The sequence below is a fragment of the Hyperoodon ampullatus genome, assembly GCF_949752795.1.
Source record: "Hyperoodon ampullatus genome assembly, chromosome: 12".
NCBI classification, from domain to species: Eukaryota; Metazoa; Chordata; class Mammalia; order Artiodactyla; family Ziphiidae; genus Hyperoodon; species Hyperoodon ampullatus.
In genome coordinates this window covers 23,000,298-23,025,230 of record NC_136925.1, presented here as the reverse complement: position 1 = coordinate 23,025,230, position 24,933 = coordinate 23,000,298, and the positions used below count along the sequence as shown (strand labels likewise).

General features: G+C 46.7%; 1 protein-coding gene across 1 annotated transcript in view; it reads left to right on the top strand.

The window, feature by feature from the left end:
- Nucleotides 1-24,554, top strand: part of BACH2 (BTB domain and CNC homolog 2) — an 82,821-nt gene extending 58,267 nt beyond the window's left edge. Inside the window, exons 2-4 of the mRNA XM_079716530.1 lie at nucleotides 5,198-6,796; nucleotides 18,582-18,788; nucleotides 23,928-24,554. Coding sequence (XP_079572656.1) covers nucleotides 5,198-6,796; nucleotides 18,582-18,788; nucleotides 23,928-24,410 — 2,289 coding nt within the window. The 3' untranslated portion in view covers nucleotides 24,411-24,554. The remainder of the gene's footprint in view (nucleotides 1-5,197; nucleotides 6,797-18,581; nucleotides 18,789-23,927) is intronic.
- Nucleotides 24,555-24,933: the final 379 nt, after the last annotated feature.

Below are 24,933 nucleotides of genomic sequence, written 5' to 3'. Positions count from 1 at the left end.
CCCATGGGTTGAGAAGAAAATGCTGTTCCAAGTCTTATAAAAATTCCCAAACCCTATTTTCCATTTATGCCTGAAGCCCAGATGCCTGATCCCTGTAATAATCCAGAGTGACAAAACTGTTAGAAGTTTCCTCTCACGAACTTTGTCCAGCAGCACACGGACCACGTCCTGAGGGAATGAGCTCCCCAGCTCTGCAAACAGCACCCAAGCATGCCCTCTGCCAGCTGCGTTCTCATCACTTCATCTTCCTTTCTCCCACAGCAGAGAGATGATACATCAGAACCCAAGGGAACAAAGGGTGGAGGGTCATAGTTTCAGTGGGTCAGATTTTCAACCCATGAGAGGCATGTGGACTCAAACCACAGTGCACGAGTCTGGTAGTCTGACCTTGTTTCCTTCAGGCCTTAAACCCAAAGGTCAGAGCCACTCGCCTTGCCAACTGCTGGATGAGGTCACCGCCTCCTTGGGAGCAACCAGATAGCAAGGCAGGATTACTTCCTGACCTCTCACGGGTCTTAGTCCCCCAGGGCACCCTCCATTCTGCCCAGTATGTGAGCCAGTCTCATCTGTAGCACAATGTATATTGCATATTATGGAACCATCATGTGATGAAAAAAACACTCTTCAGAATGATCCAACCAAAAGATTCCATTCAAAATGCAAGACTGTTATCCCAGGTGCCCCTAATACTGTATTTTGCATTTGTTTATCATTCCTTTAGGCCATTCCTGACCGGTAATTTTTTAGCCTAGGTATGTCTGCTTCCCTGAGAGCGGTGGAACACAGCTCCATTAATACCAGTGAGCTGGGACTGGCTTGCTATTTCTCATCACTTCATTCCACTGTAACTTGATGATCATTACGTTTTTTGTTTTTTTTTTTTAATTTTATTTATTTTTGGCTGTGTTGGGTCTTCGTTTCTGTGCGAGGGCTTTCTCTAGTTGCGGCAAGCAGGGGCCACTCTTCATCGCGGTGCGCGGGCCTCTCACTCTCGCAGCCTCTCTTGTTGCGGAGCACAGGCTCCAGACGCGCAGGCTCAGTAGTTGTGGCTCACGGGCTTACTTGCTCCGCAGCATGTGGGATCTTCCCAGACCAGGGCTCGAGCCTGTGTCTCCTGCATTGGCAGGCGGATTCTTAACCACTGCGCCACCAGGGAAGCCCTCATTACGTTTTTAAATAACATTGTTATGGGTCATTAGTTTTGTGGGTGATTCTCCACCTCCTACCCCCTCTTATTTTTCCCATTATCAGAGCCTTACTTGTTACAAACAGAAAGTCAATAACAATGCAGGCTTGTGGCCCCAGTTTCATAAACATGCAGGTTCACGCCGATACCTGGATATTTGCTTTCTGAGTACGTGAGCCTAAATGATTCCTCAAAATGGAAAGACAGCTCCTCAAGATGGAGGCTAAACCAATATTTAGAAAGCCGCTGCCTATTTTAACACCGGCCTGCATGTGTTATGGGCACCCACTTTCTGTTTTGTGTATTTGGAGCTATTGCAACTGGGCTGAAATGCACCAGAGATCGGTTCCTGGAAGGGACAGCAGTGGCAGTTCAGAAGGTACCCATTGTATCAAAGCAACCCTTGACCTCGATCGGACCCAGTCGGGGGCAATTCAGTACACTCCAGGTGTCCTGCTTACAAGTCCCTGCATCAAGGGATCCCACAGACCTCAGCAGTCTCCTGTTCTCCTGAACTGGTCAGGATTTCTTAGTTGACAACTAATCATGTCATCTTGTGACGTGTCATATTGCTTTTCCATTGTTGATTTACGTGGTTCCTGAAAATTAACTTATTGTTCTTATCTCCTCTTCAAAGCTCAATTGTAGGTTTCTTGAGCACAGGGCTGAGTCTTGTACTTAACCATTTTCCATAGCACTTAGGTTGGAATCCCAACTCTCTACTTACTAGCTCTAGGACCTTGGACGCACTCCTTCACCTCCTTGCTTCTCAGTTTCCTTGTCTACAAAATAGTGGCAATCATGCCTGCCTTCCAGTGCGTTAGGAGAACCAGCTAGCACGGTGCTGGGCGCTAGCAGGAGCTTGGTGAATAGTAACTGACTCTCTAGACAAAGCCCTGCGCGCAGAAGCTGAGCAAAATTTAGCAGAATTAAATATGACGAAGCATGGTTTAAACTCGCAGGAGGGGGCTTCCCTGGTGGCGCAGTGGTTGAGAGTCCACCTGCCGATGCAGGGGACACAGGTTCGTGCCCCAGTCCGGAAAGATCCCACATGCCGCGGAGCAGCTGGGCCCGTAAGCCATGGCCACTGCGCCTGCGCGTCCGGAGCCTGTGCTCCGCAACGGGAGAGGCCACAACAGTGAGAGGCCTGCGTACCGCAAAAAATAAATAAGTAAATAAATAAACTCGCAGGAGGGAAGAGCTAATTATGGACTCCTGAAATTTCATGGTGAGGACACCGTTTTCTCTGACCTGGGATTGAATGACATTTTACAACCCTGTTTTTATTCATGACTCGTTCATGACCATGTGATGATCATTTCAAGCTCATCATGTCTCCTGAGCCCCCAGAGGATCAATGAACTGATTTGGGATGTGGAGACTGTGATTATTGGCATCCTTGGACCCACTCATACATTTAAGTATTAGCTTGGCCCTGAGTGGAGAAGCTTTCTGCAGCTCCTTGCTGCCATGAGGCAAGTGGTGATGCCCAGGACTGCTCTAGTGATCCTCAAGAGTGTCCCTTAGCTTCTTTAGCAATTTTCTTTAAAAGCAGCCATAGCGGGGGATAGTGGTACAGCTTACTGAGACCGCATCAAAATAAAAAAGAAATGGGGATGAGAGTGTGAGGAGGACTGTATAAAAAAAAACATAAATAGCATCAAGATGAGTTTCCCCGATTTCCCGTATAACGAGCACATCTGCCAAAACTCAAGATGTGTATTATCCACTCTACAATTGGCAGGTTGCCTAGGAGCGGAGAAGATGCTTACTGATGGAGGGGTCAACTCTGCCTTGATTCTGTCATTTTCTCTTTGTGGTGGAGCTGTGTTAAAATGAAGAAATGGGTCCTGTGACATTCTCATCAACCTTCTTTGGTTACTTATCAATATGCACTTCCTTACCTTACACTCCCTTTTATAGGTTCCTGGGAGAAAAGTACATAAAACAGACATTTGCTGAATCTATTGCCATGTCAGCTTAGTAGAACAAAAGTGTAGGTCAGGTGAACTCCCTTTCAATATAGGTGCTAGGGGACGTGACAAATAAGCACCCCTGCCTGCCACTGATTAATTGGTGTAGTTTGTTGGTTTACACAATGCCTTGCTCCAAAAGTAATTTGAGACAGCACTCACCAAGCAGCGTGTGTTGTCACTTTCTGGACACTATAGTTGTATGTTAGGGGCACAGTTAGGCTTCAGACATATTCAGTAATATACAAGCTTTTATCAGATGTTTAGAGACCCTCCTTAGGTGCAGGGTTACAAAGAGAAATGAAACAATCCCTGATCTGAAGAAGCTTTGCTGCCTACTGGTAGAAACTGACACAATTAAGTACAATAAATGGGAGATGGCAACGATTGCCCTTGTAGAACTATAATGTGGGTCTTGCAGTCATGGGTTTTTGTTGTGGTTTTTTTTTTTAAACCAAACATCTCAGGACTCAGTATCTGATGGAGAAATTTTTTTTGAATTGTATTTAAAGTACTTCAAAAATATTAACAATTAAAATTCCATTCAGCTATGTATCTAAGACATTTCCCTTACTAGGCATTCCCTTAGAATGCAGTGATATAAAATCAGCACTTCCCTTGGGGAAGGCAGGGCGTTTCCTTTCTTCGGCTATGGGGGCTGAGAGGATGGTGTCATTCGCTAAGAAGTTTGCAGAGGGCTCCCAGAAGAGTTGATGTCTGTGTTGAATCTTGAACAGCAGATATAGGTCCTCACAAGAGTTCGGGTTCTGTGTGCTGTTCTGAATTCAGTCCACGTGGCAGTCAGCTCCAAAGCCTGTGGGTTCATCTTGCTCTGCACTTATTCCCCTAGCAGATGTTTTTTAGTCACTGCTACTGTAGCTCCCAGCAAGGACCCCATGACCTCTGCTTTCATGTGTTTTGTCCACATGATTCATGGACCTGCCTCCCCTCCCTCCCTTATAGCGTCAGCAGTGCTTGCAAGAACGTAGAGGATGCGTGGGTTTGTGTATAGGGTAAGGAAGCCTGCCCTGAACACCAGCGAGTTTAATCCATTTTCATTCGAAAGAACAACTGGCCTTAGGCAACATATTTCTAATGGTCTAAGTCATTCAGCGTGTGTGCGCGTGCAGGCATGCGCGTGTACACAAGCTGTGCATAAATGGCACGTTTCCAATCTGTGGAAAATGTGTAATGGACAAGCGGCACATGACAGTAGGCTCAGCCCCTGAAGATTTACCAGGAAAGAAGACAGCTGCGTGGCAAAGCTGCTGCTTATAATTAGGGAAGGAATTGCCCATGTCCTGTGCCATTCAGCAACTTCAGCCATTTAAATGACAGCCGGCTTGTTTAGCTCTAACCACCCTCCACCCTTTTTAGGAGCCAGGAGTTAATTTCTTTTTGAGGACACTGCTTTGGACTGTCATCACTCGTATCATTGTAAGATGGGATATGACGTGATGACTGGAGCATCTCAACTAGCAACCATGATGAATGAGCAAACAACAGGAGTTGCTTTCAACGTCTCTTTTTAACTTTGTGAGGGAAAAACTATTTTCAAAACCCCGTGGACTTTCCGGTTTCTAACAGGGCCATATTGCTAGTTCTGCAGTTGACAAGAAAACTATAATGCTTTCTTTGGCTCGAGTGAGCTGTAAGAAGTATCACAGCACTCCTGACGTACAGTGGCTCTCAACAGGACGGATGGGGAGGGAAATTAATAGGCTTCCCATTGTTACCGTGCATTTTTGCCAGGATATTTCATTAGTGTAAACACTGAAGCCACTGTCATCTTGTTTAGCCACTTGACCCTGATGATTTTCAGTTCTGTGTGTCGTGATGAGTACAGCACTGGCATGCCCGAGACAGGCCCTAATTACTGGAAGCAGAATCACTGCTGACCCAGGACGAGATTAATTGCTCCTTTGCAGTCTTTATCCTGGGACATTAGCGCTGTCTGGTTATCTTGCTTCAGTTGAGGGATTCGGGACAATAGCAGTGCTGATGGTAACGGTCGGCAATTCCCCTGTTTGTTTTGCAGGTCACGGCCAGGGGGTTTGGGCCGCTGTTGCAGTTCGCCTACACCGCCAAGCTGTTACTCAGCAGAGAAAACATCCGCGAGGTCATCCGCTGTGCCGAGTTCCTGCGCATGCACAACCTGGAGGACTCCTGCTTCAGCTTCCTGCAGACCCAGCTCCTGAACAGCGAGGATGGCCTGTTTGTGTGCCGGAAGGACGGTGCGTGCCAGCGCCCGCACGAGGACCGTGAGAACAGCGCCGGAGAGGAAGAGGAGGAAGAGGAGGAGACGATGGATTCGGAGACGGCCAAGATGGCTTGCCCCAGGGACCAGATGCTTCCAGACCCCATCAGCTTTGAGGCCACTGCCATCCCAGTAGCGGAGAAGGAAGAAGTTTTGCTGCCGGAGTCCGACGTGCCCGCGGACACCAAGGAGAGCGCGGCAAAGGACGCGTTAACGCAGTACCCCAGATACAAGAAATACCAGCTTGCATGTACCAAGAATGTCTATAACGCATCATCACACAGTACCTCAGGTTTTGCAAGCACATTCAGTGAAGAGAACTCGGGCAACAGCCTCAAGCCGGGGCTTGCCCTGGGGCAGATCAAAAGCGAGCCGCCCAGCGAAGAGAACGAAGAAGAGAGCATCACGCTCTGCCTGTCTGGAGATGAGCCTGACGTCAGAGACAGAGCCGGGGACGTGGAAATGGACCGGAAACAGCCCCACCCCGCCCCCGCGCCCGCCCCCGCCCCCCCTGCCGGGGCCGCCTGCCTGGAGAGGTCCAGGGGCGCGTCCTCCCCCTCCTGCTTAAGGTCTCTGTTCAGCTTAACAAAAAGTGTGGAGTTGTCCGGCCTGCCCGGTACCTCTCAGCAGCACTTTGCCAGGAGTTCCGCGTGCCCTTTTGACAAGGGGATCACTCAGGGTGACCTTAAAAGTGACTACGCCCCTTTCCCGGGGAATTACGGACAGCCCCACATGGGCCAGAAGGACGCGTCCAGCTTCACAGTGGGGTCGCCCCTCAAGGGGCCTGGGTTGGAGGCGCTCTGTAAACAGGAAGGAGAGCTGGACCGGAGAAGTGTGATCTTCTCTTCCAGCGCTTGTGACCAAGTGAGCACCGCGGTGTCCTCGTATTCTGGGGTCAGCGGTTTGGACAAAGACCTCTCCGAGCCGGTGCCAAAGGGCCTGTGGGTGGGGACTGGCCAGTCCCTCCCCAGCTCACAGGCCTACCCTCACGGTGGGCTGATGGCTGAACACTTGCCAGGAAGGATGCGGCCCAACACCAGCTGCCCGGTGCCAATCAAAGTCTGCCCTCGCTCGCCCCCGTTGGAGACCAGGACTAGGACTTCGAGCTCGTGTTCCTCCTACTCGTACGCCGAGGACGGGAGCGGGGGCTCGCCCTGCAGCCTGCCTCTCTGCGAGTTCTCTTCCTCGCCCTGTTCCCAGGGAGCCAGATTCCTGGCCACAGAACATCAGGAACCAGGCCTGATGGGAGATGGAATGTACAACCAAGTCCGACCCCAGATTAAATGTGAGCAGTCTTACGGCACCAACTCCAGCGACGAATCCGGATCGTTCTCGGAAGCAGACAGTGAGTCGTGTCCTGTGCAGGACAGGGGCCAGGAGGTAGGGAACCCGACTAAATTCAAGCATGTGATCCACCCTCAGTCCTTTATCTGGACTCTCCCTGCCCCCCCACCACTGCCAGATCGTTCTTGTTTGTCAAGATTAAAGGTTACAGTAAAGGGACCGTCTCCCTCATCCGTAGAGGCAGGAGGCTTCCAGGCGATTCCAAATTAACCACTTTGTCCTAGAAAGCACTTGAAATTTGATCGCGATTTCAGTACTCAACAGGCAGAGGCAAAGTGCTTAGTGAAGACAGTAAGTCTAATGCCTGAGAGCGTGAGCAGGTGCTTCCGATTCCCACCCCCCCGCACCGCTCCTTCTCCTCTGGCTGCTTTGAAAGGATCCATACCCCTCACCCTCATCCTTGTCCCTCGCCTCTGCAGGGTGAAGGAAACTATAGAATCGCTTTCAAAACTGAGGGTTGAAACTAGAGAGATCCACACTAAACAGGTGCTTTCCCAGCACCTTTAAGTTTCCTTGTCAGATGGGACTCTGGAGCCATCCCTTGTCCATTCATTTCGATGCAGGTGATGGACAGCTCCTCATCTGTCCCAGTCCCAGTGTCACTGAAGAAGCACCCTTGTCAGTCACTCATATGTCATTTCCCAAGCTCCCCACAAAAGGTGAGAGTCATTTTAAGGAACAGCGGGGTTCAGTAGCAGTTTCTGTCCACCCTGAAAGCAAAGTACTTTCTAGAGAAAAATTCCCAAAGGCTCTGTCTGCGTCTTCCCAATGCTGGGAGAGGAGGCAGGAGCCACGCCAGCCACATCGTGAGCAAGACTCACGTGGCCAAGGAGAGAAAGAATAGACGCCCTCAGATGCTCCCCCTTCCCCTGTAACATGAGAGGCCCCCGGAAAGATCTGAGGGTGTCTATGTCATGATCTGGCACGGTCTTGCTGATCGACAAGGAACCAACCTGAGACCGCCACCTGTGTCTCAGACCTTCCTCCGGTGAGAAGTCCCTCCCGAGAGCTGCTTCTCCGAAAAACACAGGAGGAAATGAAGCGTGGTCCTTATTATGCCAGTGCCCTCCGCCCGCGTCTGCACTCCCTGGTTATTAGCCTCTAGTGAAGCAGGGATGTTAACCCAACCAGACAGCAGAAATGCCACCCAGGGTGAGGTGGGTTTTCACAGAGCCACGTGCGGTTTATTCAGCCTCTGCGAGGTTGGCGAGAAGCACATGAAGATTGTAGATCGGGCATGTTTTGAAAATAGATTCCAAAACTTCCTGTGCCAACTACAGAAGTGCCCTGTGGTCACTTCCTCGTTTTCTGGCTAGCCCGGTCCCCGCTCTTCTGTTACTGCCTGGCAAAGATGGAAAAAGAAACCTACTAAAAGGATTTAATTTAGCTAAAAGTCATTAAAAAGGAAATTTGAATGGGAAACGATTGCTGTTTGAATACACTATATCCCCTCAGGTTTGGGATGGAGGGTTGGGCTCAGTGCCCCGAGCCAGACTCACATCTGTGTCCCTGACCTGAGAGGACTGAGGTTTCGTGAGAACAGTGAAAGGCTGTGCGTTCTCTTTCCTCACTCATTTCTTTCCGTCTGATCACAACGTTTAGGAGGTTTTCTTTTTTTCCCTGAAGTTATTCATAGGCACCCCTGATGCAGAAGCCCAGTCACTGGGTCCATCGGGGTAATGATTTCCCTTGCCAAGGATGTCTCCAGAAAAGGACAAATGCCTTTGAGTCTTTGTTTTCTTTATATCTCTCCCTTAAGAGGAGCCTCACCGTTAACTAGTTAACTAAAGGGAGTGTGCGTTTATGACATTTGCATATGTGTAAGGACCTGTCGGTTTCAGATAAATCTCCTTTTGTCTCTCTAATGTCCCCAAAGAGAACTTAAAGTCACTTCTTGGAACTAAATGCTGCCAACAAGAGCACATGTGTCTTTCCTGTGTTCGGGCCTTATCACTTGTCTACCTTAGACCTTTTCAGTTTTAAATGAATCGATGAAAAGGAAAAGTCGGGGCTTCCTTGGCAGTCCAGTGTTTAGGGCTCTGCGCATCCACTGCAGGGGGCGCAGGTTCGATCCCTGGTTCGGGTGGGTGGGGAGGGAAAAAAAAGAACAGGAAGAACCATTCAACCTATAAAATAGTCATGAACAGGACTAGTCTCCCCTCAAAAAATACTGCTGTTTTCAAAAATATTTTTATTTTCACTTTTAAAAAATAGATCTGTTCTTTGCATTTCTAAACAGTCTCGAAAGAAGAGACATTTTCCAAATTTCTGTGTCATTTCGGGAATCACATTTAGCCCCTCTCGGGAGTACGTGTTGGGTAGGATTGTTATAGTGGAGCTAAGGTTTTTTCCCAATTTGACCTTTTAGTTTTCCTAAAGTAGAGATTAGGTTTTGCAAGAACTGTCTCAGGGACTTAGCATGACTGCTCCTCTTTGAGTTAATACTTTGCTTTGGGGAGTTTCTTTGACCCAGTGGAAGTGTGTAATAACACTGAAGGCAAAGCCTTCACAAAGTGAATCATAACTGATCCAGAAGCCAACATCTCCTGGGCTGATTCTTCCCCAATCTGTTCTTGTGTAAGGTTCCAGGTGACTTCTCTTCCAAGTGAACCCCAAAGAGATGCCAGAGCCAGAAACCAAAAAAAAAGAGTTTCCAGGGGACTTCCCTGGCAGTCCAGTGGTTAAGATTCTGCGCTTCCACTGCAGGGGGCTCAGGTTCGATCCCTGGTCAGGGAACTAAGATCCCGCATGCCGTGTGACATGGCCAAAAAATAAATACAATTCAAAAAAGAAGAGTTTCCACCTCCAGCCAGCCACCTGTTCAGTACTTCAGACTGACGGGTCCTGGCTTCCTCCCAGTCTCTCTTCCTCTGTAAAGAACCAAAATGTTAGATCAAAAGAAAAGTGTTAACCTACCTTATATTCTGATTTCTAGTTACACCCTCTAACTCTCCTATCTCGCCAGCATTGACTTCTCATCCTAACTATTCCCCAGCTTTGAGGAATGTTTAAATAAGCACAATATTGTCCCTTTATCAACAATCAGCTTTTTTAAGTTCCTTTTTTAAAATAATCAATCACAGCATACCCAGCCCCTAACATACCAAATTTAGCAGGCTTTCTCTGTGCCTACAACAACATACAAACACACATTTGCATCTCTAGGGGTTTGGGTTTTATTTTAATACCATTTGCCATGTAATTACTAAGCAACTTGCTTTTTGCACATAGCTGTCTACTGTGTACCTGCCTCTAGGCCAATCGTGTAGGGTTGACACATGGTTCTTTAACATCCATGGTTCCCATAAATCACAATTGACTCATAAATCACCTATCAACAGACATTCCGGTTTCCAGTTTTTTCCCTCTTACAAACATTGGTGCAATAAACATTCTTGTGAACATGTTTAGTGGTGGTGCTTTTATTTTTGTGGGTTAGAGTCCCATAAATGGGTTAAAGGTTATACTCATTTGTTGAATACTACCTACTTTCCCAAAAGGTTGTAGCAATTCACATATCCTTCAGCAACTTATGAGTGTCCTTTGCCCCCTGTTCTTGCCAGTAGTAGTGGTCACCAGTCCTTTTGTTCTTTGCCAATCTGATGGGCAAAATATGATGACTTCTAGTGAAGTTGATAACTTTCTTGTGTGTATTCGCCATTTTGTATTTCCTTTCCTGGACTTGCCATTTGTCCACTTTTTGGGTATGTTGTTTGACTTTAGTCAATTTACAGGATCCTTAATCCTTAATATAGGAATATTAATCCTTTCTTATATTAATCCTGTATCTTCTCCTTGTCTACTTTTTATAGTGTCTTTTTCCATTTAAAAAAAATTTAAGTTTTATGTAATCAAATTATCAATCTTTTTCTTTATGACTTCTGGGTTTGCTATTTTACTTAAAAAGTCAACTTGGGAATTTTTATTTATTTATTTATTTTTGGCTGCACAGCATGGCATGCGGGATCTTAGTTGCCCAACCAGGGATCAAACCCATGCCCTCTGCAGTGGAAGCATGAAGTCCTAGCCACTGGACCGCCAGGGAAGTCCCCAACTTGGGAATTTTTTTCTTCCAATGATGAAAAAATGGACAGGTCATATTAAGTGAAAAAGGTAACATAAACAGTATATATAACAAGGTCCCAGTTTACTTTATAAAGAAACATAAATATTAAAAGCAGTATAGAGAGTAAGATAAAATGGGAGGCAAAGTTGGCAAGAGGGAATACAGGGAAAGGTTAATTTCTATGTAGTTCTGTAATGTTTGAATCCTGTATTCAAACAGATTCTTTATTCTGTATTCTCACACAGATTCTTTTCTTAATTGAGATATAATTCATATACCATAAAATTCACTCTGTTAAAATGAACAGTTCAGTGGTTTTCAATGATTCGCAAAGTTGTATGACCATCACCAGTGTCTAATCCCAGAATATTTTCATAACCCCCCCAAAAAAACATAATATCCAGCAGCAATCACTTCTCATCGCCCTCTTCCCTTACCCCATGAAATTACTAAACTATCTTCTGTCTCTATAGATTGCCTAGTCTAGACATTTCATTTCAAAGGAATCTTACAATATGTGGCCATTGGTGTCTGGCTTCTTTCATTTAGCATGTTTTCAAGGTTCCTCCTTGCCATTGATGTACCCACCAGGTACATTATCATGTATCAGTTCTTCACTCCTTTTTATTGCTGAATAATATTCCACTGTGTAGATATACCAGTTTTGTTGATCCATTCATCAGTTGAGGGACATTTAGGTTATTTCCACTTTGGGGCCATTATCAATTATCTGCTATGAGGATTTGTGTGCAAGTTTCTTGTAGACATGTGTTTCAGTTCTCTTCGTTATATACCAAGGAATGGAATTGCTAAATCATATGATAACTCTGTGTTTAGCATTCTGAGGAACTACTAGACTGTTTTCCAAGGTAACTGAACCATTTTACATTCCTACCAGCAAGGTATGAGGGATCCAGTTTCTCTGCATCCTCATCAGCATTTGTTACTGTCCATCTTTTTTATTATAGCCATTCTAGTGGTGTAAAGTGATATCTCATTGTGGTTTACAGGTTCGTTTTTAAATTTTGAAAATTATAGAAGAGTCATGAGCATTTGCCAAGTAGTAAGCATCTTAGTGACACAGTTTTGTACCACAAGCCTTAACTGTAGATTTTAATAAAGAAGCACTAGGAAGACAGTTTATTTGCATAGTCAAAAGCATTGATTAGTTGGACTTGCTTTATTTATTTTATTTTTTTGGCTGTGTTGGGTCTTTGTTGCTGCGCGTGGGCTTTCTCTGGTTGCGGTGAGCGGGGGCTACTCCTTTGTTGCAGTGCACGGGCTCAGTAGTTGCGGCTCGTGGGCTCAGTAGTCGCGGCATGCGGGCTCTAGAGCGCAGGCTCAGTAGTTGTGGCACATGGGCTTAGTTGCTCCGCGGCACGTGGTATCTTCCCAGGCCAGGGCTTGAACCCGTGTTCCCTGCATTGGCAGGTGGATTCTTAACCACTGTGCCACCAGGGAGGTCCTGGACTTGCTTTATTAACATGCTTCATGTCAAGAGGGAGGAAAGTATATGAGGGTGATGTGCGTACGTGTATGTTGGTGTATGTGTCGGGGCAGGGAGAAATAATGTCCAGAGCAAACACAGAAATGTTACAGAAGAGCCGTGTCTGAACTCTAAGTCTTCCACCCAAATGTTGGCTTCCAGACATATGTTGGATGTAAAATGTTTACAGTCGTTTTTGTGGTTTGTTGAATCAGGGATCTTTTTACAAGTAACTGTAGTTGGTCTGCTTAATATTTAGAAAGAAAACCTTGCTGGGCAGCATAGAAGTCAGCCATATTTCTAATTAAAACAATGTTTTCACGTTGTCTAGAAAGACTCTTAGCATCTGCAACTGCAAAGCATATTGTATGGCTGAAAGAAGAAACTATGTGACAAAGAAAGATAGGGCTGATAAACAGAAATACTAATACTCCACAACGACTACTAGTACTACTACTACTAATAATGGGACTTCCCTGGTGGTGCAGTGGATAGGACTCCGCACTCCCAATGCAGGGGGCCTGGGTTCAATCCCTGGTCAGGGAACTAGATCCCACTTGCATGCCACAACTAAGAGTTCGCATGCCACAACTAAGGAACCAGCGCAACCAAATAAATAAATAAATATTAAAAATAAATAAATAAAAAGAATTCTCGCTTAAAAAATAATAATACTTCATAGTCATAGGGCAATTCAAACTTTTCAAAGCACTTTCTCCATCTATTATCCAGTTTTATTCTTCATAGCAATCCTCTCAGCTAAGTAGGGCAGATATTATCTCCCTCTGACTCCCAGATCCTCAGAGAACTTCAGGACAGAGAAGGAAAGACTTGCCTGAGATCACATAGCTAGGTAATTGCAGCATCACAACTAAATTCCAGGTGTCCTGTGTTTGTTTCAGAAACTGGATCATAAGAACAGAGGTTAGACAGACAGTTGTGCAGGAAGTGTGTCTTTGGCAGGGGAGATTTTGTCACTGGCATCTGCCCGGCACAGAGCTGGCTGTCGCCATTCCAACAGCACTAGAATTGTCAGCCCAGTGGGCATCTTGCTTTGTCCCCAAGACAACTCACAGGGATCTGAGGGGCTTGTAAGAGCATAAATGTTAAAGGCTTTGGAGAGGTGACTGCACCGTCAGGTCCTCAGGGTACTGCTAAGGGATCCAACTTCTGCAGCTTCTACTCAACATCTAATAGTGAAACCAAGAAAGGAGATAGGAAAGGAGATTGACCAACAAGCTTCCGCTGGGATTTCTAGAGGAAAGAGGTGCTCTTTTTGGCCTTTTTCTACAACACCTGCATCTCTGTCCTGCTTCTCCAATAGCCCCCATCCAGCACACCAAAGACACCGGGCAAGTGAGATGTGTGTTGAGAGGCATGGTGAGGTGAGGTAGCCATTGTACTGTCTGATTACAAGCCTGTAAAAAGTAACAGAGGAAACAGAGATCACGGGGAAGTCCACCCGAGCAGGAGAGTCACTGTTTGGGTGTGGAAATTTTATTCTCCTCTTTTGTCTCATAATTGAATTTTCTGCTAGAAGTTCTATTTCTCGTACAACTTTTAAATGGTATTTTTGTTTAACTAGGAGAGAGGGGATGTGGTTTTGGCAGCAGAAACACGGTAGTTGTTGGCAGGAGAGAGAAAGGGAGCAACTGAGTTCTGTCTGGTGAGAAAGAAGCACCAGCACCTGGGGTCCAGCCAGCAGCATCCCCTGGTCAGGCCCCCAAGGAGGAATATTTAGGTTTCTTTCACTGTCCAGATGTCACAGCATCTTCCCACCTTTTGTCAGCCCCTAGGGCCAGAGACCCCTCGGCACTGCAGGGACCACTCATTTCAGGGAGCTCCCAGGAGGTCTAAGCCCCTCCTCTGGTCACTACTGAGCCAGCCAGGACGGGTACCAGCTGAAAACAGCTTCTGTCCTGTTCTTCCTCCTGTGCCCCAGAGAGAGGAGAGTGAGCACCGTGCTGGGGCCAGGATGACAGCAACAGAGCAGATCAGACAAGCTGAGGCTGCCCGACTCTGGGAGTGAGTCTCCACTGAAAACCCAAGCGGCGGCAAGCACCCGTCTAGAGAGACATCGGCGCCCCGGACCCCTCGGGCCCCTGCCCTTCTAAGCAGCCTGACCAGCCTTCTGTGCCTCTACGCTGAGCCTCACTCGCGTGGGATTGCCGAATGGTGGTGGTGGTGATTGGCTGGACTCTCCATCTTGTCACCTCATTGTTTACAAGGGTCCGGGGAATGAAAACTAAGCTACCTCCGAGAAGTAAAATCCTGGAGGAATCATTGGATTCTAAGAATTTGCCAGAAGAAAGGCAGGAGGGCCTCAGCCTTCTCAAGGTCCAAGGCCAAGTCACATTAGCTGACTTTTGAGCCCATCTGGGGACTAGGTGGGTGCCTGCCAGCCTGGGAAAGGAATGTTCTCCCAGCTCCATAGTGGGTCTGCGGCTGCCGTTCATCTCCAGGGAAGATGCCCGTCAGCTTGGAACTTACTACCCTGAAATCAACAAATAGGTGTGGTGAGGTTTCCACTGTGCCTTTCCAAGAACAGTCAGGGGCTTCCCTTTGGTAGTTGGGGTAAGTCCTCCCTAGCTAGAAGGGTATCAGCACCTTTTCGAAAGAAACAAGAGTAGCTGGGGTTTGGGCTATTTTTTTTCATGTGGAAGAAAGTCTATAGCTGACGATTTTCCTTTGACCTCTTTGCAAAGCAGCTGGAGTTGCAACAGCTCTGCTGAAATGTTATATGGCCTTTTGCTTCAAGGACTTTGAAACCAGCATTGTTGATTTTTCCTCTTTCCTGTCAACCTCGGTCCTGTTTCCGTAGTGTTTTATGTTTGCTGTCTGGAGGATTTAAAATACAGTAGCTCTTGGTATAGAAGGCCTTTTGACTTTCCCTGTGGCCTGAGCTATAGGTATATATTCTGTCTGAAAATAAGTAAACACACTGTAGAGCAGAAGCAGAATTGCTTTGTTGTCAGCAGAGGGGGGAGACGCCACGAAGCCCGAAGTGCTGTAACCCCTGCTGTGCAAACAAGCCTCCTGCCTGGTGTGGAAACATCCGTGTCCCCAACAGACAGATCTCTGTGTTATTTAGGTACCATCCAGGATCTGAGTGTCTGTTTGTTATCCAAAGGGTATAAAAGGGAAATCAAACATTCTTTCATATCATTATAAGCCCTGTGCAAACACAGCCCGTGGACAAAGCCTTTTCCCGGGTCCATAAACAAGGAGCTGTTTGTCCTGACTGCCCGTCATTAGCGGCCAAAGCAGGGCTGAGCCGAGCATGGTGCCATGTGCACTGTTGTGATTCTGCTCTCTTGGGCCAGAATTTGACAGGTGTCATGGGACAGAGTTCGCCCTGTGGAAGTTCAGTCAGAGCACCCACTGGGGGCCTTCAGCAAATGCCACGTCTAACAGGCTCAGAGCTATGAAGTAGCCTGACTAAGCCATTGCACCCAGCCGGGGGAAGGCAGATCTTTAGTAGGATTGCCTTTGTGCCTGGGGATTAACGAGCCACAAATGCCAGGATCCAGACTCATGTCTGCCTGCATCTGATGCAACCAAAGCAAAAGCCTGAGCTTAGGATAAAATATCTCCCTCTCACTCCCCTGAACAACCCAGGCATAACGCTGCAGCTTCTGAATAGTAGTGAGGACCTGGTTTCTTCACCCCAAAATATTTTGATCTGTTAAGCCCAGACCTGCCAGTCTGATTCTCTGGTTACTGAAGTTCACTCGAGTCCACTTGTTCCGTCTTCTAGAGCTGTGCCGTCCAGTACAGGAGGCATACGTCACACGTGGCTACTGAGCCCTGGAAACGAGGCTCATCTGAATTGTAATGAACCCCCAAGTGTAAAATACACCTCGGATTTTGAAAATTTAGTACCCCCCAAAAGGTGAAATATCTCAATAATTTTTAATGTTAATTACATGTTGAAAATATTTTAGCTCCATTGGGTTCAATTAAATATATTATTAAAATTAATTTCACCTGTTTCTTTTCACTTCCTTTAACGTGGCTAGTAGAAGATGTAAAAATCATACACGCAGCTCACGTTGTTTGCATTGGACAGCGCTGGCCTGGCTCCTGAAGGAAGTTTAGGTTTATAGTGCCATCTGCTGGTCCACCTAAAGCAGACGCTAGTGTAAGCGGGAGTTCAGCTGTCTGAGCAGGGAAACACTGTCTCTTGGCCAAGCAACATGCAATCTTCCTCTTCCAGGAGCTTCTGAGCAGGACCAGAACTGACCCCTCAAGTCTCTGCCTTGTCAGGAGTCTTTTTTTTAACTTTTTATTTTATACTGGAGTATAGTTGATTAACTAACAATGTTGTGTTAGTTTCAGGTACACAACAAAGTGATTCACTTATACATGTATCTATTCTTTTTCAAATTCTTTTCTCAATTAGGTTGTTACAGAATATTGAGCAGAGTTCCCTGTGCTATACAGCAGGTCCTTGTTGGTTATCCATTTTAAATATAGCGGTATGTAGGGATTTCCCTGGTGGTCCAGTGAGTAAGACTCTGCGCTCCCAATGCAGAGGGCCTGGGTTCGATCCCTGGTCAGGGAACTAGATCCCACATGCATGCCGCAACTAAGAGACCTGGCGCAGCCAAAGTAAATAAAATTCTTTTTAAAAAATAAATAAATATATAAATATAGCAGAGTGTATATGTCAATCCCAAACTCCCTAACTATCCCTCCCCTCCACCCTTCTCCACTGGTAACCATAAGTTCAGTCTCTAAGTCCTCGTCAGTAGTCTTGAAGAGGGTGATGTCAGACTGCTGGAAGGTGCAGGCCTGTGTTCTCTACCTTGTGGGTGCTGAGGAAGCCCACAAGAACAGCAGTTCTTTTCCTAAGAAAGATTTCAAACTGCCACAGGGTTGTAAAGAAGCATGTAACAGAATATAAGGAGGACATAAATCCATCTCTTACTGAATCCATCTCTAGTGCCCTCTCTTTGGATGATGCTTACCTGCCTTGATTTGTCAAGAGTTTGAAAGTAGGACTCTTTCTGATAATAGTATCTGCATCGGTTATCTGTTGCTGCATAACAGATCACCCCAAAACTTCGTGGCTTCAAACAGTGATAATCATTTAACATCTCTCGCTGTTTCTATGGGTCTGGAATTCAGGAGTGGCCCATCTGAGCACTCCTGGCTCAGAATATCTTATGGGGTTGAAGTCAGATGTTGTCTGGGACCAATCCCTGAAGGTTTGCCTGGGCCCAGAGGATCCATGTCCAAGGTGGCTCCTTCATGTGACTGGTGAGGTGATGCTGGTTGTTGGCTGGAGGCCTCAGTTCTTCTCCACGTGGGGCTCTCCACAGGGCTGCTTGAGTGTCCTTGAGGCTCAGCAGGTGGTGTCCTCCAGAGAGCACAATCTAAGAGGCCTAAGGGGAGGCTGCACAGCTTTTATGATGCAGCCTCAGAAGTTATACACCATTGCATTGTATCGGTTTGCATTGCATTGTATCCCGCTGCATTGTATTGATCAAGAGGCAGGAACACGCATCCCACCTCTTGACTGAGGAAGGTCAACATCACGTTGTAAAAGAAAATGTGAGAAGGGTTGGCCATTGTATTTTCTAAAAATACAAAGTCCCTAATGGGTGTATATAGCACTGTGCAACTAAAAAGCGTGCCCCAGTTTTGCAGATGAGGAAATTGAGGCTCAGAGAAGTAAAGTAACCAGCCTGCAGTCTCACGTCTGGCAGGAAGGACTGAAGCCCAGTTCTAACTCCGGGATCATACTGGTGTAGCCTCTCCAGGTTCTTCCCCTGTGTCTCCCTTATGCTGTTGTAACTACAAATTACACTGACTGTTTCATCTTTCCAGCATCTTCAGGGTGTGCAGTGCTCTCTTCATTCAAGTGTTTTAGATGATTCTTCAGTTGATGTCTGTCTATAAATGGTCATTTTACTGAGTTGAGACTCAATGGGAGTAGGTGTCAACTAACTATAGAGCCCTTCTTACACAAGTGCTGTAGCAATGACAATGTGTACATTTTCCAATACTTTCCATGCTGTTTGCTTCAAAGATCTCAGGAATAATAACCACATTATAATGTGTGTACTCACATTCTGTTTGATTATCTGAATATTACATCTTATTTATTTTTGAAACAGGAAAGAATAATCACTGCCTGCTTCAGTAGTTTTCAGAGTAGTTGGTCATTGTAAAAAGGAGGTTTTTCCAATTTTTGATGTTCCACCTGCCAGAATGGAAACAAAAATCCAGCTGCCATAATCCTGTTCTGTTATTCTTGGTTCCAGGTCAAACTTCCTTTTCCTGTAGATCAAATCACAGATCTTCCAAGGAATGATTTCCAGATGATGATTAAGATGCACAAGCTAACCTCAGAGCAGTTAGAGTTCATCCACGATGTCCGCCGGCGCAGCAAGAACCGCATTGCGGCCCAGCGCTGCCGCAAGAGGAAGCTGGACTGTATTCAGAACTTAGAATGTGAAATCCGCAAACTGGTGAGTTGGCCCGCCCTTTGCTGTCAGCAACCTGGAGTGACCGGGGGCTGATGCAAAGTTACAGTAGCGAAGGCCAGAGAGGTAGAGAGAAGGCCACCGTTCAGGGAAGTTCGAGTTGATTTTTAAATGCATTCTCAACAAAAATAATAGCTTTATATCTGTAACGTGTGTGTCTGTGCAGGTGTGTGATTTGTCAGTATTTTGTATCTTTTAGCCATTCGTATATATATTTTTTATTTATTGACCTATAGTTGATTTACAATGTTGTGTTAATTTCTTCTGTACAGCAAAGCGACTCAGTTATACATATATATATTCTTTTCCATATTCTTTTCCATTATGGTTTGTCACAGCATATTGAATATAGTTCCCTGTGCTCTACAGTAGGACCTTGTTGTTTATCCATTCTATATAGAATAGTTTGCCTCTGCTAATCCCAAACTCCCATTCCTTCCCTCCCCTAGAGGTGCTTCTTTTTTATTTTCCATTCAACATGTGTTGAGAGCTAACATTTACTGCATGCATATGTGGACCAGATATTATTCTAATCTCTTTCTGTAGGTGATCACATGTCATCCTCACATCAACCCTATGATTTAGGTTCTACTTTATCTCCATTTACAAAGGAGGAAACCAGAGCGCAGAGAGGTTAGGTAACTCCCCACTATGTGGCAGAGCTTGAATGCAAAGCCAGCTGCCTGATTCCAAATCTTGTTATTTGCACTGCTTTCTCCCACCTCCCATGGAGGAGTGTACGTTAGAGGCAGGACACCAGCCTACCACCAGGGGTCGCTCAGCCACGGGATCTCTTGAAGCCCTTCACAGCGCCAGGGTCCTGATTTCTGCCTCACAGTAGCTGTCACCTCCTCCCTGTGCCTGAGAGTATTCTGTCTCGGGGAAGAATCTCCCATCTCCCACGCCTCCCCCTCACTCAGAGCTCTGCACTCCCGTCCCCTTGATAAGCAACCTTAAGCTACAGGAAGTAAATCCAGGTGGCCTCTGGCTCCTGACTGTACCCTTGAAGGCAATTAACGCAACTTCATTCAGCTCCGCCTTTCAGCCGGCCAAATCCTGGAAACTCATCCCAGGTGCCCTGTTTGTGTCAGGCTGAAGAAGAGGGAGGCCACGGACTGCGGTCATGATCTAAGTTTGGGTCCTCAGGCTATACGTGGCAGTCCTTTGCCTCCTGGTAAGCCGTTGTCCTAACGAGAACCTAAGAGCAAAATAAGACATTTGAGAAGCCTAAGTAAATGTTACCTGTTATCAAGATAGTCCTGGACCTCGGGGTCTTTTTTTTTTTTTCTTAATTTAATTAACACCAACCAAGCAGGGAAACTGTGCCCATGTTCGGCGGCTGCCATCACCTACCAAATAAAGGCCAAGCTCCTTAGCAAGATGCACTGTGTTCTCCGTGATTCGGTCTACCCTCCAGCATCACCTTCCTCTCCCTTCTTGGAACTGGACCCCCAATAAAATCAAACTGGATGCACTTCCCCTCAGCCCCATCTCCTGCTGTTTCTACCTCTGTGCTCATGCCTCTGCTATTTCTCCTCTACCTCGGACAGTCCTCAACTGTTTTTTTCTCTGACTACATCCTTTGTTCATTAAGAGTCAGGTTACTGTCACCTCTCCGATAAGGCCCTTTCCAGAGTCCCTGGTGAGGCTGAGCACCTGTCCTCAGGGCCCTGATCTGACCTCTGGCTTCATAGTTACCACATTAGTCTTGCATTATCTGTGTATGTGTCTGTCTCCTCAGCCCTGGCTCTAGACTGTAGGTTCCTCACAAGACAAGTCTTGAGAAGCCTATAAGGAAATGTCTGTTGCCCTAAAATGTATTAGAAATTGTGACTGAGTCATGAGATTACAAATTCCTTCTTTCCTTCAAATTTTTCTTTAATGTTGTTTTAACAACAACAAAAATGTTTAACTTAAGCCAACATAAGGAAGCAAGTTATTGCTGCTGATGAGTGTGGGTCTTTGGAAAGCCTGCTGGGCTTAGGTGGGGACCCAAGCAAGGCTGAGCCTGCTGGGTATAAGGTTTCAGGGCTTTAAGCACATGTCTATAGTAATTCGGCCCTGCACTCTTTTTCAGGTACGAGAATAACTCTAATCACCCATATTTGAGAAACGCCTGATTTTTTGTAATTAGCACTCTTCTCTGTGTAATTTTGTAATATTGAGCAAATAGGAAAGTCTAAGCGATACCCCTGGCAGATACCTAAAGCTCTTTGCTAATATTGTTCGGTTGAGAAACCAAGAAGGCATCTCCTAGTTCTCCCCCTGCTTTTTCGGAAACCCCTTGAGTAATGTGCTGCATTTCCCTGCTGAACGAGAGTGTCGCGTGCTCATCGATGTACACCTGTGACTTAGAGCATCCTGTTCTTAACCGAGGCCTTGATTTATACTGCCTTTCCTGCAGAGAGCCAAAACCCTGTCACGTGCAGCATTTCATCTTCTTCCCCCTAGAAAGTGGCCCAGGACCTTTCGTAGATCAGTGGACGTGGAGGGGTGGGTGGCCTGGCCAGGATGATGTGGCAGAATGGAGACCGCGATCCCTCCTGGGGCCGGTGTTGCCTCCCATTTTGCAGACTTGCAGGTCCAGGTAAGGAGGTCCAAGCTGCACGGCCACGAGTGTAAGATTTCTTCTCCTCGCGAACCCTCCGGATGTGTTGTACTCCACACCCGCCCCCGCTCTGGGGAGTGGCGCCCTTTCCCGGTGGGCGGGGGCAATCTGGTCCCGCCCCGCGAGGCCCGGCTCCCGCCCACTCACTCCCGCCCGCACCCACGCGGTCTCCAGCACGCCACTTACTCTGCTTTTGCAAACTTGCGAAATGTATTCCTCTCGAGTTGCACTTGTACATCTGTTTATTTTTCATTTTTAAAACATGTTTTCTTGATAAATTTATAAATATTTTAGCAGGTGCCCTTTCCCCGTGTAAATCTCTGTCTCCGACACACATGCCCACACTGCCTGCCAGATTGCATTCGTCTTTCGGCACGTGCACCTCCCATGTAGGAGACCCACTGGTATGTTTGCTTCTCTCTCTCTCTCTCCCTCTCCCCGCCTCTTTTCCCCATCCTCTTGAATCCTCTCCTCATCTCTCCTGCGCACCCTTGCAAAGGGTGAGGACTCACTTCACAGCGCTTCAGATGTCCCGTTTCTCCATCCATTTCACTGCGTGCGCCTCACGGAGCGTCCTCTTCTTCTCTCCTCACACAGCTAGTTATGGGAAAACCTTCATCAGTCTCCCCTGTGGTGGCTAAATTCACCTCTCTGATAGGGTGATCAATTTTAGTAACACAAGAGCTTATGTGGGGTTTTCTCTAAGGAGAATATCTCAGAACCCTGGGCTGGTACTCTAGGGCTCAGCCTCCTCACCTCTGTCCCTGCTTCCTGTGTCCAGAGAGAACTGGCCCTGGGACTCACTGCACAGTCCCCAGCCATCTGTGCCATTGTGTTCAGTCCATCAGCTACAGAGGCCAGAGAGCCTACTGATATAGGATTTTTTTAAATAAATTTATTTATTTTTATTTTTGGCTGCGTTGGGTCTTCGTTGCTGCATGCGGGCTTTCTCTAGTTGAGGCGAGCGGGAGCTACTCTTCGTTGCGGTGCATGGGCTTCTCGTTGCGGTGGCTTCTCTTGTTGTGGAGCACGGGCTCTAGGCGCGCAGGCTTCAGTGGTTGTGGTGCACGGGCTCTAGAGAACAGGCTCAGTAGTTGTGGTGCACAGGCTTAGTTGCTCCGCGGCAGGTGGGATCTTCCTGGACCAGGGCTCGAACCCGTGTCCCCTGCACTGGCAGGTGGATGGATTCTTAACCACTGCGCCACCAGGGAAGTATAGGATTGAATCATGTGAAACTGCTGATGGTTGATTTTTTTTTGCAATTTTGTTTTTTTCTAAATCAACTTGCTTTTTTCAGAGAAGTTTTAGGTTCACAGCAAAATTGAAGGGAAAATACAGAGTTCCCACCTGCCCTCTACCTCAGCACGCTCACAGCCTCCCCAGAGTGGTACGTTTGTTACAACTGATGAAGCTATAATGACACATCATAATCACTCCAAGTCCATAATTTACCTTAGGGTTCACTCTTGGTGTTGTATGTTCTATGGGTTTGGACAAATGTATAATGAATGGCATGTATCCACCATGACAGTGACATAGAGTAGCTTCATCTAAAAATCCTCTGTGCGTCCGCTATTCATCCCTCCCTCCCCCACCCCACCCCTTAGCAAACACTGATCTTTTTACTCTCTCTATAGGTTTGCCCTCTTACAGAATGTCACATAGTTGGAACTGATGGACTGTTTTTTGACCTTCAGAAATCGCAACCTAATGCATTTGGGGGAGATTTTCAACTACAAGGTTTGGGACTAAGAGTTTTCCAGTTGATTCTCTGCAAACCCCAAATTCCAGGAAACTGGAACCTTGATTCTCTGCAGTTTTCTGGTTGGTGGTGATTTTGCTGGTCACTCGGCTGGGCCTCAGAGAGGCATGAAAAGAAGCTAGCACAGGGAAGGTGTCAGGGTCAGTGGCACATCTGGATGGGCTGCTCAGATGGGAGACTTGGCAGAAGTGTGTGTCCAGGCTCTCAACTTTTCAGTTTCTAGATCCTGACCTAGTCATTCATGAGTTACACTATAATGTAGGATGCGAAAACCAAAGCTGGAAAACGCCCGGAACCTACTGTATAGCACAGGGAACCCTGCTCAATATTCTGTAATAACCTAAATGGGAAAAGAATTTGAAATAGAAAAATAAATAAATAATGATGTGGGCTTGTATGATTCCATTTATATGAAATTCCAGAGAACGTAGATCTATAGAGATAGAATGCAGGTGAGTGGTTGCCTGAGGCTGGGGGTAGGCATGGGGAGTGACTGCAGTGGCAGTGAGAGAGATTCTTGGGGTGATGGGACTGTTGTAAGATTGTATCACGGGATGGCTACACAACTTTATAAATTTACTACAAATCATTGATTGTTTCACACTTGAAATTAATGAATTTTATGGCATGTAAATTAAACCTCAATAAACCTGTTAACATTTTTTTAAAAAGAAAAGAAAAGCCCCAGAAAACAGGATGCTGGGTCCTCCCAGTCAGGCTGGATCAGGCCTTTTCTTTTTCTTCTGTTGTTCAGGTGTGTGAGAAAGAGAAGCTGTTGTCAGAGAGGAATCAGCTGAAAGCGTGCATGGGGGAACTGCTGGACAACTTCTCCTGCCTTTCCCAGGAAGTCTGCCGAGATATCCAGAGCCCCGAGCAGATCCAGGCCCTGCATCGGTACTGCCCTGTCCTCAGACCCATGGGTCTCCCCACAGCCTCCGGTATGAACCCCGTGCCCTTGGGCGTGGAGCAGAACCTTGCCGCCCCCCAGTGTGCAGTGGAGGAAAGCGTGCCCTGCTGCTTGGAGCAAGGCACAGCGGCCCCCGGGCCCCCCTGGGCGCCCAGCAGCGCCTCAGAGAACTGTACTTCTGCTCGGAGGCTGGAAGGCGCTGACCCAGGAACCTTCTCAGACAGAGGACCTCCTCTGGAACCCAGGAGCCAAACGGTGACCGTGGACTTCTGCCAGGAAATGACTGATAAGTGTACAACCGATGAACAGCCCAGGAAAGATTACACCTAGTGACGGCCTGCCTCCTAGTTCTCAGCCCTCTCCTACCCAGGTGTCCATGGGTCAGCCTGCGGTGCCGTTTGTCTGTCGTCTGGAAGAACCAAGAAGGAATTTGGTGCACACTACAGCAGTCTTAGCAGCAATACTGTTTCCAAGTATTCTCTCCTCCCTCCAAGCAGGAGCGATATATAGTTACCTTCACGATGGTGCTACCCCTTGCTCAGGCAAGGAAAGACGACAGTGATGATGCTGTCTGTCTGTGGGTTCATTTCAGTCTTAACAGGGATAGACTATAACACCTCTAGGACCCAACCACGGATTTTTTTTCTCAGTGGCCCATGTCACAAACCCTATCTCAGGAATTTCTTCTGAATGTTCAATTTTTTTCATTGAAGACAGCTTCTATACACATCAAAGTTTTATAGCTAGACTGTACATATTATATATAATATATATATAAAATATATATCTCTCTCCATATGCAAAAGTCCTGCATGCCTCAATTTTCTCATCCTAAAACTGGAAACTTCGTTTC